This window comes from Mixophyes fleayi, chromosome 9, assembly GCF_038048845.1.
Source record: "Mixophyes fleayi isolate aMixFle1 chromosome 9, aMixFle1.hap1, whole genome shotgun sequence".
Classification (NCBI taxonomy): Eukaryota; Metazoa; Chordata; class Amphibia; order Anura; family Limnodynastidae; genus Mixophyes; species Mixophyes fleayi.
The window spans coordinates 52,462,700-52,479,043 of NC_134410.1; the positions used below are offsets into that span (position 1 = coordinate 52,462,700).

The 16,344-nt window shown below is 41.3% G+C and overlaps 1 protein-coding gene across 2 annotated transcripts in view; it reads left to right on the forward strand.

Annotated features, from left to right (window-relative positions):
- The window catches only part of SMARCA1 (SNF2 related chromatin remodeling ATPase 1), a 150,499-nt gene that overhangs the window by 120,341 nt on the left and 13,814 nt on the right, over positions 1–16,344 (forward strand). For both annotated transcript variants that reach the window (XM_075184360.1, XM_075184359.1), the window contains 3 exons: positions 8,148–8,280; positions 11,741–11,859; positions 16,077–16,289. In XM_075184360.1, the coding sequence (XP_075040461.1) occupies positions 8,148–8,280; positions 11,741–11,859; positions 16,077–16,289 (465 nt within the window). The remainder of the gene's footprint in view (positions 1–8,147; positions 8,281–11,740; positions 11,860–16,076; positions 16,290–16,344) is intronic.

Genomic DNA, 16,344 nt, shown 5'->3' on the forward strand with positions numbered 1-16,344 from the left:
TGCTACTGTCTTCTCAAAAATCGATCTTCGTGGAGCGTATAACCTCATCCGTATCAAGGAGGGAGACGAGTGGAAGACGGCATTCAATACGCACTCTGGCCATTATGAATACTTGGTTATGCCGTTCGGTCTTAGCAATGCACCTGCAGTATTCCAGGACTTAATCAATGAGGTTCTTCGGGACTTTCTTGGTAGTTTCGTGGTCGTCTATTTAGATGATATCCTCATCTATTCCAGATCTCTGTCTGTACATCAGAATCACGTTAAACAAGTTTTACGAAGACTGCGAGAGAGCCACCTTTACGCCAAACTAGAAAAGTGTGAGTTCGAGGTGCAGAAAGTATCCTTTTTAGGTTACATAATCTCTTCTGAGGGATTCTCCATGGATCCAACTAAGGTTCAGGCTATTCTAGATTGGGTGCAACCAAACAACCTTAAGGCGGTGCAGAGGTTTCTGGGCTTCTCCAATTATTATAGAAGGTTCATTCCAGGTTTTGCGGACATCGTGGCTCCCATTGTCGCCCTAACCCGTAAAGGAATGGATCCAACTAATTGGTCGCCTCAAGCAGTAGCCTCATTCGAAAGCCTGAAAAAAGCCTTTGTCTCCGCTCAGGTCCTTAGACACCCGGATCCAGCTAAAGCATTTGTTCTTGAGGTCGACGCCTCTGACGTCGGTGCTGGGGCTATACTATCACAGAAGGACCCTCATACTACTCGTCTACACCCGTGTGCCTATTTCTCCAGCCAGTTCTCTTCAGCAGAAGCCAACTATGATGTCGGGAATAGGGAACTGTTGGCAATCAAATGGGCCTTCGAGGAGTGGCGACATTGGCTGGAGGGTGCTCCACATCAGATCTCTGTCATTACCGACCACAAGAACTTGCAATATATACAATCGGCCAAACGTCTAAATCCCAGACAGGCCCGTTGGTCGTTATTCTTTACTCGGTTCAATTTCCTGATCACCTATCGACCGGGTTCCAAAAATGTCCGGGCAGATGCTCTGTCCAGAAGTTTCTTGGCACACCACGTTCCAGTTTTGAACCCAGAGCCTATTATTCCTCCTTCCATAATCCATGTTGGACTAACCCAAGATCTGAGTATCACGCTTCAGAGATTCCAGAAATTAGCCCCTGATACTACTCCGGAACAACGTCTTTTTGTTCCAGTCCATCTAAGGAAGGCGGTTCTTGCAGAGGCGCATGATAGTAGGTCTGCTGGACACCCTGGAGTTTATAAGACGCTGGAGATCCTTTCCCGTACGGTCTGGTGGCCATCCTTGTCCGCTGATGTCGAGTCATGTCCTCTCGTGTGAAATTTGTGCCAGGAACAAAGTCCCCAGGACTCGCCCGGTGGGTCAATTGCTTCCATTGCCCATTCCTGCAAAACCTTGGACACATTTGTCCATGGATTTTATTGTTGATTTGCCACCTTCTGCAGGACATAATACTGTTTGGGTTTTGGTGAACCGTTTCAGTAAAATGGCACATTTCATCCCATTAACCAGGCTTCCTACAGCTCGAGATCTGGCCATTCTCTTCATACAACATGTTTTCCGGCTCCATGGACTTCCTTCCGATATTGTTTCTGATCGTGGTTCACAATTCATAGCACAATTCTGGAAATCCTTCTGCACCCTCCTCGGAATCCGGATCAGTCTGTCATCTGCATACCACCCTCAGTCTAACGGGCAAACTGAAAGGGTTAACCAAGTACTTGAACAGTTCCTCCGATGTTATTCCTCAGAATTCCATGACAACTGGTCATCTTTGCTGCCTTGGGCAGAGTTTGCCTACAATAACTCATCTCACTCATCTACTCAAACTTCTCCATTCTACTGTAACTTCGGTTTCCATCCCAGGTCTAATTCTCTGTACTCTCTCAAATCTGCTGGTATTCCGGAGATTCATTCCACAGCTGCTGATCTGAAAGTAATTTGGGGGAAAGTTCAGTCCTCCTTGAAAAAATCCTCATTATCGGCCAAAAATTTTTCGGATCGCCACCGTACCACCTGCCCATTCAAAGTGGGCCAGAAAGTATGGCTATCAACTAGAAATCTTAGGCTCAGACAGCCTTGTAAAAAACTAGGACCTAAATTTATTGGGCCGTTCATGATTACCAAACAGATCAATCCGGTAGCTTTTAGATTGAAGATTTCTAGTTCACTAAAAATTCCGAACACATTTCATTGTTCATTGTTGAAGCCGGTATTGTATCCTAGTCAATCCTCAGCTTTGCCTGGGGGAAGTTCGAGTAAGCCACTAAGATATGTGGTTCAAAGGATTTTAGATTCCAAAAAATTGCAAGGACAGGTGCACTTCCTGGTGCAGTGGAGGAACCGCGGGGTAGATAAGCGATCTTGGGTTCCGCGAAGACAACTCCATGCCCCTAAACAATTGAAGGAATTCTTCAGGAGGTTCCCAAGAAAACCTGGATGTCGGGGTCCCTCGACCCCTCCTCAAGGGGGGTGTACTGTTACGAGCCGCGGCGGTGCCCAGCCGCCGCGACTCACTCACCTGCGTCCCGGCCGTCACTATGGCGACCGGGACGTCACTTCCGGCCCTGACCCGGCCGTTGCCGGGGCAACGGGAAGACGCTTCAGTGCTGCGTCCCGGCAATGAGAGGAAGCCGGGCGCAGCGCTCACCATGTTCTAGCCTGTGGGCTAATTAATGCAGCCTATTAATTATGCTGGGGGCTGTGTCTAAATCAGAGCTAGGCTCTGATTGGTGGCCACTGGTATTTAAGGCAATGAGGTCTGCTGCCTCATTGCCGGTTATAGCTCCTGTGTTCCAGTCTGCTAACCTGCTAGTTCCTGTCCTGTATCCTGATATCGCTATTTGACTCCCCGTGTATGACCCTTGGCTTTGATTTGGACCTTGCTCGTGTCTCCTGTGACCCTGATCTCTGGCCTGTTTACCCGTTCTGCTATTTGCCTGTGACCCCTGACCTCAGCTTGTTCATCAATACTCTTGTCTGCTGCCGGCCCTTGACCTCTGCGTGGACCTGACTCCTCTTGCCTGGGTTCTCCCCAGCTGGTACGCACTTCACGACCCTCTGTCAGTCTGCGGCCCAGTCTGTCCCCACCATCAGGGGCTCCAGTGAACACCTGACTGGCAGAGTAGATTCCGGGTTGTGTTGTGCCGGCTGGAGGGGTTCCTAACAAGAATAGAGACTAAGAATTACAACTAGAACATGAAGCAAAACAATGGTGCTGTGTAAGCATATGTTATGAAACGGGGTCCCACTGCAATGAGGACTTTTTATTCATCACACATTTCTCACAGTTTAATGTACTTTTTAATCCTTCGCCCAGTCTAAGTATATACACCAGTGCATCAATATTTTGTTATTTCATGTTATTAGGTACATTTCATCCTTGTTATTACCTGCAATATTATATGTATTAGAGATATAAAGAATTTTGCTATATTGTGTGAAAATAACAGGATAGCAGATGTAATGTTGCTTGTGTTAGCTAAGATAGTTATCATTTGTCTCAAAAGTCCATTGTTATGAAGTGTGGCTTGGATCTGGTTTGTAATCAGAACAATGTCAGAGTGACTGTTAGCATAGCTATCTGGCAACCCAAATTAATTAGCTAGGTCAACAGGTAATCTGAGAGGTAATTAGGTTAGAACTTCTAAATGATTTGTAGTGTGTCTCCACAGTAGTATACTGACTGAAATAGCATTGGGAAATGTATTAATATGTATCAATATAAATGTTATTGTGTGAAATTATATCTCAGATTGTGTAACGCTGCAGATACTATGTGTCAAATGTGTTAATGTTTCACTCAAGTGTGAAGTTTCATTCCCTTAAGTAATTTTGTAACCCTTTGTTTAGCGTATCCAGCCAAATAGCTAGTTCAATCAAGCCATTCCATTAAACAATCAAGGTAACAGAGATAGTATGTTTAACGGTTAAATAATTTAAGTGTCCACTGATAGACCCCTGCTGAAAGGAGGCATTTCACACTACACTACATTTCACACTACTCTGTGTAAACAGCCAGGAATATAAGGAGAGCAGAAGGCCAAAAAAGGCTATTCTTGCTTGGAGAACCTGGTGTACAAGACATCAGCACAAAGTACTCTGGGCCAGGCATTGTAGTGCCGGCAGAGGAAACCCCTACCAGGACCGGGTCTGTGTGAGCCAGTATTATTATTATTACCATTTATTTATATAGCGCCACTAATTCTGCAGCACTGTACAGAGAACTCACTCACATCAGTCCCTGCCCCATTGGGGCTTACAGTCTAAATTCCCTAACACACACACACACACAGACAGACACAGACAGACTAGGGTCAATTTGTTAGCAACCAATTAACCTACTAGTATGTTTTTGGATTGTGGGAGGAAATCGGAGCACCCGGAGGAAACCCACACAAACACGGGAGAACATACAAACTCCTCACAGATAAGGCCATGGTCGGGAATTGAACTCATGACCCCAGTGCTGTAAAGCAGAAGTGCTAATCACTTAGCCACTGTGCAGTGTCCCAGGCTGGGCAACAGAGTAACTGGTAATACTGCGAGAGGATACAATTCTGAAGGATACTGAGATTATTATTTTGGAGTGCTGACTGCAAGAGGCTTCTACCATTTACCCTGTACCTTGTGAATGTCTTGTGGTCTTGTGCTGTCATTATAAAGCCTTATTTTGGATATACTCTGGACTACCTGAGTGATTTGAATGCCATGGAGGATAACCACCATCCCAGCTAAGGGTGGTTTCCTCACAGTATAATTAACCTTTTTTGTTTTTTCATATTTTTAGAATAATACCAGATACTGTGTAATACACCCAACATCCCTATAATGGCACTACTTTTCTATTTGTCAAAATACAAAGATTTTTCTCAAATTTCCAGGGACCATTCTTGTTTACGTAAAACATGAAAAAAGGAATTGCATTTGCTGATTGAAGACAATCACAGTTCAAAATTGCATTTTATTAAAGATGCTCTTCTTTTATAATTTCACTTCAATTTTCAGATGAAAAAAATCACCTTAATTTCACAGAACTCTTAAGAAAAAACACACGAGCATTATGGAAAATTATAATAATGGTCTGTGCAGTATGTCTTTTATAGGGTAAATATGTGTTAAGTTTTTTTTAAAAGAAACAATTCAGAAATGTGTGTTTCTATTTCTTGTCAGTACAATTATATACATGCATCAGGTAAGGCTCTTACATGTACTTAGAAATATGATGCAATCCAAAAATACATGTTTCTTTTTTATATGCTCAATAGTGACTACATTTTATTTTAAGTTACTTATGCAAATAATCTTTTGTAAAACCCCAAGAATAAAATATTTGGTTGAACCAAAAAGGACATATTTGAGTGCTCCTATGTTGTAATTCTAATTAAGTTTTTGCCATAAAATCGGAGTAATCATCAAACTGGAAAATAAAGTGGACTGAAATGTTACTTTCAAAGAATTATTTAAAATGAAAAAGCACACAATTTCAAAATAATGATTGTAATTTTTTTTACAGTCCCTATGCAGTAATGTATGTGAAAAATCATACTGTGTGCTGAGAATATGCCTTAGCTTTTTATGCGTGGATTCTAATGAACTTGTTGTATGCTTTATAGTGGTGACCAGAAGCCAGCATAAAAACTTTATAAAGACAGTAGCACATGCAGCACCCTTATATGACCAAAATCCCACTTCCACCTCTTCAAAGAAAAACTGCCAGCTCCTTTCTAAATGACAAATGATTCTTACACTTCCTTTTTTTGTTTTAATTTCATATCATAAATAGGGGTTGGGTATGAAATGGTAACAATGAAAATGTCGCCATTCAGAATGTTGACACCATACTGTCAACAGTCAGAATGTTGTCAGTTAAAATGACGACATTAAGAATGACATCTCCCTAGAGCTGGATTCCCTAGGGAGATCGGGTCTGCAAAATACGCATTAACCGGAAGTGCAATGACACACTTCCTCAATAACAAAAGTTTTGGTTCCATATTTTCCTGGAAATTATGTTTTGCCTCATTTTCAGTTCCAATTTTGTTGTGAAGAATCAAGTTGTGTTTTGCATCTATCCGGAACGCAAAATCTCGGATCTGTCGGATTTCTTGGAATCTGAACCACTCATCTCTAAATAAAAGACCCGTTTTAAAAATATTTTTATTTGAAATAAATAAATAACACCCTCTGTAGTACTCGCTTACATTCAGGGTCTTCATCTGTAAATATATCCAATTATCCATGCTTGTCAGATGTGTAAAAAATACATATATGGACTTCTGCTTGGCAAAAAAAAAAAAATCACAATACATACACAGGATCCTGACTTGGCAAAAAACAAAACATTTTGGATGATGCTAAACTAGAACTAGCCCTAATCTGAAGAGCTCCCAGGGCGCAATGAGTTCATTGCAGCACTGCAGCAATTTATAATATGGGGATTTCTCAGGCCTTTGGGGTGTTTTTATTTCAATTAAAGTAATGTTTATTTGTGTGTCTGTGTTTATTTACATTCTTCTTTGATGCACCACTACAGGTCCCAGCAGGCCTGGGGTTCCAGGACATGCTGACACTTGTGGTTTCTCAAATGCCAGCATGACCTGGCAGCCATGGGTATGCTGGCGCTTGTAGTACTAGAAGCACCAGCATGTTCAAATTGTGAACGGCAGCCTTGGAATGCTAAAACCTGTAGTGAACCAGGAACTACTTACTATTAAATCTTTTTTATTACCCCAAACCCATCGCTCAAGGGTGTAACTAGAGCCCTAGTATTTTTAGCATGGGGCTGGCTACCTCTAGGAGGGGGGGTGGGTCTGCATTTTTTGTGAGGACCCCATCTCCCTAGGGAATCCAGTCCCGTGCTGACTAGCCTGGGACCTCACTAAAGTGTCACCAGCCCCAGCTGGCAAAGCCTAATTCTGGTGCTGGTAAAATGTGAGGACCCCTTGCTTCTTGTCCCCCCGATTTTGCTAGCACCACTAGCTTTAGTTAAACTGTTAGGGAAGGGGGACATGCTGTTTTTGTTGTTGTTGTTCTTTTACCACCAGCAATGCATTAAAAACAAAAACAAAAAAAGCAGAAGTAAAAGTAAAAAAAAGTCCATGCTCCCCTCACCCCCCTCAGCTGCTTAACCATCCCTAGTGCGGTCAGCCTAGGCTGGTAGTAGCATAATCGGAGGGACAAATAGCCAGTTGCTGGTACTAGTGAAATTGGGGTAGTGCTGGCGGCGGCATTGCCGCTTTTAATATAATGCATTATGTCGTCATTGTGACTGTGGCGACACAATGAACATGTCGACATTGTCCGTTTAATTGTGTTGACATTCAGATTGTCAACAGTGTGGTGTCGCCATTTCGACTACATCCCCATAGATGATTTGTAAATTATTGTTATTATACAGCCAGTGCCGCAAAGGGGAATTTTGGGACCCAGTACAGCAAGTTTTTGGGGCCCCTTCCATAGCCTCCCTCACACTACACAGACAGGCTAACCCCCGTCCTTCCTTTATCGGCCACCTTTTGTATAGCACAGGTTATGGTTACAATGCAGTCTTACTCGTGCAGTTTAACCCTGCCATATATGCTTTACTGAAGTTGAAATCCTGAAAAATAAGTACAGTTGTTTAGAAACTACAGTAGTCATGGCTTTCATATCCTCCCGCCTACATCTAACTCATTTATGACAACATACCTCAGCAGACATATTTTCATGCTGGAAGACCATTAACTCTTTGGGCTAGGTCTCACTACACTATTAGAGAGCATTGTCAGCATACTGCCTCCTTTTCTGTGAGCACTAGTCATCTATGGGGTCATCTGTACTTGCATGTAAGATCATTTCAGTCAGTTCTTATAGGATAATATCCTGCAGTTGCATTTGATACCATTGTATGAATATCCAAAACCTTAATGATGCAGTTGAGCACTCAAGCAGGTGCTGCATTTCAAATCTGTGAAGTCAAAGAAATAATATCAAAAATATTGCAAATCAGCATATTTTTGGTTTATAAAAATTAAAAAAAAAAAGTTCAGCTCCCCTTTAACAGTGTTTTTTGTGTGAGACAATTCCAGTGAATTTGCAAGAAAACTGTCTAAAACGTATTTATAAAAGGTGATAATCTTGTTTCAACTTTTTTCTTTTTTTTGTGTGCTAGGGATTTACAAATTGGAACAAACGAGACTTCAACCAGTTTATCAAAGCAAATGAGAAATATGGGCGTGATGATATTGATAACATTGCACGAGAGGTAGAAGGAAAAACACCGGAAGAGGTCATTGAATACTCAGGTTTGTTAAGCTCTACAATAAATTAATGCACAATTTTATATTCTATCGTAAATCTACTTTAGTGACCTAGTAGTTACAGTATTTGTTAAGGATTAGTTTTCTCTTAGATTTCTTAGATGTGATGATAAAATGTAAGCTTTTTCCTCCAATAAATTCTACCTTTTAAGTGTTCAGCCACTGACACATACTTCCATTCTCAAATTATCCATAATTAGTGGTGCTGAACAATGGATCCACCGTAGCAACAGCTTCAGATTGGTATATAACCACAAAATGCACTGTAAATGGTTTCTACACCCTCCCAGTCTAAACACTGATTACTGTGTTTGACAGCAATTAGACCTACTGGGATTTAAAAAGGAGCAGTCACTTCTAAGTATAAAATTGCATGTTTAGACACTTTTGCCACCTTTCCCACAAGAAACCCTCCTTTCAAATGGCCATTGGCTCATTTGTTATTAAAAACAGCAGTCTGGGTTTATGCACTGAGGTAGTGAAACCATTTGCTAATTGTGGATTGCCTCCAAAGTGCCAAAGATAATCAATAGCATTATCAAACCTGCTCTGTATCATGGTGAGCAACAACATTCCTTTGTCATTGACTGAATATGAACATTACAAGACATAAATGTATTTAAGCACCAGGCACACAAAGAGGCATTTTTTACAGTTGCACACGCATGCATATAAAAGAGTATAGGCTTATTTTAGTAAAGTGCAGAGAACAGGTAAAACAAACAAGTGCTTGGTGATACACTAGCTGTACTTGACTAATGCTATTATATTGGATACAAAGCACAAATTGCAGTTCTGTAGCATACTATCAGCTTGCCCATGAAGATGTTCGTATACAGACAGCAAGCGTGTATTCCAAACAGGTTAAATCAAGGGGATCTTTGCTGTAAGAGTTAAGAGGGAAGTAATAGGTGACAGACAGAAAAGCCCTTGATGGGTGATACAAATCTCATATGTGCCTTACTCCTGTTTTCTAATTTACTAGGACAAAAACCGTAATGCTGACACATGACAATATAACTATGCACCATAAGGGACTTTTTATTGTACATATTGATTTGTGAGGCAACACAGGCTGCTTGGGACAAACAATGGATGCTTCCTTGGAAGACACACTTGTTGGCTGGTGACTATAAAATCCTCCCCTTTGAGAACATGTGACGCAACACCATATGTTCTAGGAGCACTTTGAGAATTAAGACCTCATACACAGTGGTGTTTTGCTTGCATTTTAATGCTAAAAATGCATATTAAATGCTAATGGATATTGATGTATGTTTTTATTTGCATTTTTTGCTAGCATTTTAGAGATCACCATATGCTTCATGGCTCATTTAAATATGACAAATGCAAAAAATAGATGAGGTAGCTACTGCTAGTGGATCGCTAGAGGAAAATTGCTGGTGTGACATCCTCCATAAATGTTTAAAGTATGAGATTTTACTGGCATGATCACCTTGGAATGTGTGACAATTTGTCAATAAAATCACAACATAAATTTGCTGCAAATATGTTTCCATAGATATCTATTATATGTTATGAAAGGATGTCATCTGCTGACTTTAGCTGCAGAAAATGATGAGTTTGACACTATCCTAAGACTCCAGGTGCTGAACAGAAGTATAACCAAGCTGTGATCGTCACTATAGAGATAGGACCTTTGTAATTCCCACTGTTTGTATATAGCAACAGCAACTGAGAAAAGAATAAACAATGAATGCTTGTAAGCATATGCTGTACTTTATGAGGCTGATGCTGAGTTGAAGTTATGTCATTTTGCTTACTGAAAATAGTGCAAATTCTAACAGTGCATGCTCCAGACTTGCGCATATCTGGCATTTGCGCCTGCTTCTTACTGGAGAGGTGAAATGGGGGAGGGAAGGGGCAGACCTGCAGAAGCACAAATATATGTATGTTAGGAGGTTTACCTTCTGCACCTGCTAGAGAGCATGTGTTGCCGACATGGGGTAGGATAGATATCAAGATGTATACCCTTGGGAATATGGGCGGGAATATTCTATTTTTATATTCTCTGTTTTGTAGCATAAATTACTCCATATTGAGAACAACAGCATCAGGCCCTATATGTGTAATGTGAGAGAATGGGGGCATCTACCACCCTATCTGGGGGAAGGGTTTACAGGTCTGTCTTTGTGTTCCTTTTATCGTCAGTAACCTGCCGTTACTGACCACTCCCACTGGTGTTACTCGAGCATTAGACACTCATCGACTGTGTGTCACCTATGTACCACCATGGTTTCCCAAGTTGTATAAGAATAGCTGGGGGATGCTTTAGAGTAATAACTATTATCTTTAGGTCACAGATTTTAGCAGAAAATAGACATCCTGCAGGAATAGATTGCTCAAATGTAGCACTTAAAAGAGCTGTTACTTAAAGGTATAATGACACACACACACACCGGCAGATAGTTACAGATGGAATAGACTTTACATGGGACTTTGCTGCCCATTTTAACCATTCCAAGTTGATTCACTTATCTTGCACGTAAATCAGAATGGACTGGTTCATACTTTTAACAGTGCACTCAATGGCAGTGGATGTGTTTTTCTCACAAGCCCACACAATGCCAGCATGTGGGTAGGCTCAACCACCACTACACCCTGGTGCCAAGAAGTCTGGGTTGGTAGATTTATCTTTAAATCCCCTGCTCAAAGTACTTCCAGAAAATAGGTCCACCTAGTCCCAGGTTGCTGCAGGCAGAGCTTTTTAAGCTCAGCTTCACTGCTTGCTCACTGAAGCCTTGAAGGTACAACTCTGACAGAATTCATTAATGTACTGCAGATTGTAAAAAGGTCCAGCACTGCTGCTCTCCATTCCCCATGTGATGGATTGCAACAGCCCAAATACAGCTGGTCTCCTTCTCTTTCACATGCTGTTGCAGGGTTCAAGCAAACCTTCCTCTGAGCTACTTTGGGGGCTCCAATGGCTTGTCTTCACCAGCTGCCTGAACTCAGGAGCATGGAAAACAGCCCAACACTGCCAGAACCTACCAGATCTACACTAGACTATTAGAGATAGGAAAGGGCGCACCAGAACTGGAACAGTGGCATAATGCCGCCAGATGCGCCCCGTTTTAAAAATACATTTATTCTATTTTTAATATAGATTTGCACCTCGCAAGACAACAGGTTCACTAATTTAACCCTTTAGGCGCCATATCGCTGGTGCAAGTGCTGGAGCACGGGAACGGTAACCCAGCCATATGTAAGTATTTAAAATATGGAAACCATGACGGAGTGGATATTTTAAAAGATGCCCAGCAGAAAAAAAGCAATATTAAAGTTAAAGTAAATTATTGTATACCAAACATTTTGATCATTGTAGGTAAAAGGGAAAATACAAGGACTAAATACAGCTGTAAATATAGTGCATACATGCATAAATTGAATATGCAGCAAATAAGGATTGTTTGTTTGCTTTCAGCTATTTTCTGGGAACGTTGCAATGAATTACAGGATATTGAGAAAATCATGGCTCAAATTGAAAGAGGTGAAGCAAGGATTCAAAGAAGGATCAGCATTAAAAAAGCACTGGATGCAAAAGTAATTCTGTCTTAAAATATTTTTCCTCATTTACACAAATGTGTGTATATTTCCCTTCATTAACTTCTAAGTAGATTACATATGGAGAGAAAATACAGTGAAAATTACAGATCAAGGGATAATTGATATATATGACACTACATATTGGGCCTGATTCATTAAGGCACGTAAAACAAACCTAAATTGCATTTTTTTAGAAAACATGCATAATTTGTGTACAGGCACAACTGCATTCTAAAAGAAGAGGCTCTGAAGGAACGTCTCTTGTTGAATACCGGTGTAAGTACACTCTGACAGACAAGACACTGCAGGATACATCCAATACATACACCGAACTGCCACAACATTAAAATCACTAACAAGTGAAGTGAATAACATTGATTATCTTGTTACAGCAGCACCTGTCAAGGGGTGGAATATATTAGGCAGCAAGTGAACAGTCAGTTCTTGAAGTTGATGTGTTAAAAGCAGGAAAAATGGGCAAGAGTAAGGATCTGAGCAACTTTGACAAAGTCCAAATTTTGATGGCTAGACGACTGGGTCAGAGCATCTCCAAAACGACAGGTGTTCTGGGGTGTTCCTGGTATGCAGTGGTTAGTACCTACCAAAAGTGGTTCAAGGAAGGACAACCAGTGAACCGGTAATGGAGTCATGGGCGACAAAGGCTCATTGATGTGCGTGAGGAGTGAACGCTAGCCTGTCTGGTCCAGTCCCACAAAAGAGCTACAGTAGCACAAATTGCTGAAAAAGTTAATTCTGACTATGCTAAAAAGGTGTCAGAACACACAGGACTGTGTAGCCGCAGACCAGTCGGAGTGTCCATGCTGACCGTGTCCACCACCGAAAGCGCCTAAAATGAGCACCAGAACTTGACCATGGAGCAGTAGAAGAAGGTGACCTGGTCTGATGAATCATACTTTCTTTTACATCCTGTAGTCAGTATGTGTGTCATTTAACTGGGGAAGAGATGGCATCAGGATGCTCTATGGGAAGAAGGTAAATCGGCAAAGGCAGTGTGATGCTCTGGGCAATGTGCTGCTGGGAAGCCTTGGGTCCTGGCATCAGGGCCGCCATCAGGGGGGTACGGGGGGTACTGTTGTACCGGGCCCCGGCTCACCAGGGGGCCCGATACAACAGCTCAGCAAAGACTTACCTGGGGCCTGCCGCTGGTCTCCACTATTCTGTCTTCAGCCTGGCTGTCACCGTGACAGCCAGGCACCAGGATCCGATCGCAGGGGTGGAGGAATCATTCCCCCTGCGATCATGTGATCTGTCACAGACAGAGCCAGGCTGAAGACAGAATAGCGGAGACCAGTGGCGGGCCCCAGGTAAGTATGTGTTGCTCATGGGGGGGGCCCGCTCATGGGGGGGGGCCCGGGTGGCACGGGGGCCCGTACTGGGCCCGATTTTTTCTGAAGGCGGCCCTGCCTGGCATTCATATGGATGTTACTTTGATACGTACCACCTACCTAAACATTGATGCAGACCAACTATAGCCCTTCATGGCAATGGTATTCCCTAAAGGTAATGGCCTCTATTATCAAGATAATGCACCCAGCCACACTGCAAGAATTGTTTTGGAATCGTTTGATAAACATGACAAGGAGTTCAAGGTGTTGACTTGACCTCCAAGTTCCCATCTGTGGGATATGCTGGAAAAACAAATCATAGCCATTCAGGCCCCACCTCGCAAACTTACAGAACTTAAAGGATCTTCTGCTAACGTCTTGATGCTAGATACCGCAGTATACCTTCAGGGATCTTGTGGAGTCCATGCTTTGACGGGTCACAGTTGTTTTGTCAGCATGAGGGGGAACTACACAATATTAGGCAGGGGGTTTTAATGTTGTGGCTAATCAGTGTATGTGGAATATAAAGTCCCAGCAGAACGCATAAGAAAAAATTTTGCTCCAAGATGAATTGGATGTTGCTGCGTTCACTGGCATGTAGTCTGGTTCTGTGCATGCGCAGAACGATTTCACGCAAAATATGGCACGTATAGGCATTTACGCTCCTTCTTGAATCAGGCCCAATGTCTGTTAATATAGGAGTAGTGAAAGACGGAGCACAGACCAAAATTTTAAAAACGTAAGCATTTTTTACCAATTATTTTGGTCAATCCATTGATGTTTGTTACAATATTTGTACTTTACTGGTGAACGTACCTGGTAGGTTCTCATTTAGAGGAGCAAAATAAAAAAAGACCACATTTATATCTTGTTGTACGGTAAAGGGGGGTAAATTTAAAATCTATGGATAGATTTAGAGTTGTGAGGGGCGTGTCTTTGCTTAACACTGAATTGCTGTTTAAAAATGAAGCTGTCTAGTTTATGTGTGCACACCTTGCAAACAATATGGTTTGTCCAAGTGCAAATTCGCTCATTTTTTTTGCTTTACTCCTAACTGTATATAGGCTCATACTGTAAAGTACTACATTTAGTCTATAGTGACTGCTTTGTACACAGATTATACTAAACTTGATTTTTCTTTTGTCTGCTAACAGGCTTTAAAAAACACTAGGGGCTAGATTTACTAAACTGCGGGTTTGAAAGAGTGGAGATGTTGCCTATAGCAACCAATCAGATTCTAGCTGTCATTTTGTAGAATGTACTAAATAGATGAGAGCTAGAATCTGATTGGTTGCTATAGGCAACATCTCCACTTTTTCAAACCTGCAGTTTAGTAAATATACCCCTAGGGGTATGGTTTTTTTAACAGTCACAGCATGAATGGTCTACAACACAGGGGAGTATATTTACTAAACTGCATGTTTTAACAAGGGGAGATGTTGCCTATAGCAACCAATCAGATTCTAGCTGTCATTTAGTAATTTCTTGCAATTGGGTGACCAAATCTTTTTCGTACTGCCATGGGAGTATCAAAGATGTGGGGCTAGATTTACTAAACTGCGGGTTTGGAAAAGTGGAGATGTTGCCTATAGCAACCAATCAGATTCTAGCATTCATTTAGTTAGTGCATTCTACAAAATGACAGCTAGAGTCTGGTTGCTATAGGCAACATCTCCACTTTTTCAAACCCGCAGTCTAGTAAATATATCCCTTGGTCTGCAAGGAAAGCATTACAAAGCATATTATATTATCTAAACATGCACATAAGTAATGATTTCTCAAATGTGTTCCATAGAATATTCCTTATTCCTCATTTGGACACAGAATTTCACATGTCTCTGATGTCATTTGGCCTTAAGTGTTCTGCAGTGAATTTCACCTATTATTTTTATTTCAGAAGGAATTTCCAATCTTACCCCAACTATACCACATAGCAGAATGAATATACTATTGTCCCAGCTCTATTTAGAGACTACAAATTCTGCTAAATAGTAAATTTACAAATACAGTGCAGAATGGCGAAACTGGAATATTCTATCGCCAGAACGTCACACCTACAAAAAGGCATTGTTGATTTAAACATTTCCCTGCAGCTTTGCTCACTTCTACATGTCTCTAGACTGGATATATTTATATGTGCACTTAGTTAATTATACAATAGATATGTACAATAGATATGCATTATGCATAAGTTAGACCATTCAGATGGATAGATGCAGCCTTGCATTTCTTTCTATTTATACTTTATATGATAAGAAATGTGCCCAAGATCTGTCAGTTGCATGCAAACATTTTTAATATAATTGCTGTACTTTCATGCACAAAACAATGTTGTAGAAGCAAAATGTAGTGTTAGCAAGCAGAGATACCACAGCACAGGCAGAAATATACTTTATTGAAACTGGAACACATTACAATATATTTAAAGCAGTATTACGAACACAGAAAAAAAGTTTGATCTATTTCTTTGGTTTTACTTTTCCTATATAAACTGTCTGTAGTTTGTTAAACTGCAGGATAAAAGCAACATTTGACATCTAATGACATTTGATCAGACATCAGGGGGTAAATGTATGAACCTCCGGATTCTTCAACTCCGGCGAGTTCAGCGTCTTCAGCGCTTAAATTTAAAGCGGCGCTGCCTTGTAAAAGGAGACTTCCCTTTACAAGGCAGCGCCGCTTTAAATTTAAGCGCTGAAGACGCTGAACTCGCCGGAGTTGAAGAATCCGGAGGTTCATACATTTACCCCCAGAAGGCAAGACGCAAATGTATGAGAAGAGTGGTTTGTGTGGAAATAACCATGTTTGTGCTTATTAATAAAAACAGATAATTCATGATTACTGAACTCACTGTTCTGCTCTATTTAGATTGCAAGGTACAAGGCACCTTTTCATCAGCTGAGGATACAGTATGGGACTAACAAAGGAAAGAACTACACAGAGGAAGAAGACAGGTTTCTGATATGCATGCTGCATAAAATGGGTTTTGACAAAGAAAATGTATATGAAGAACTACGGCAGTGCGTTCGCAATGCCCCACAATTTAGGTTTGATTGGTTTATCAAGTCAAGAACTGCCATGGTATGTACAATCAGCTTATATTATTATTGTATATAGACTTCATTTGGTACATAGA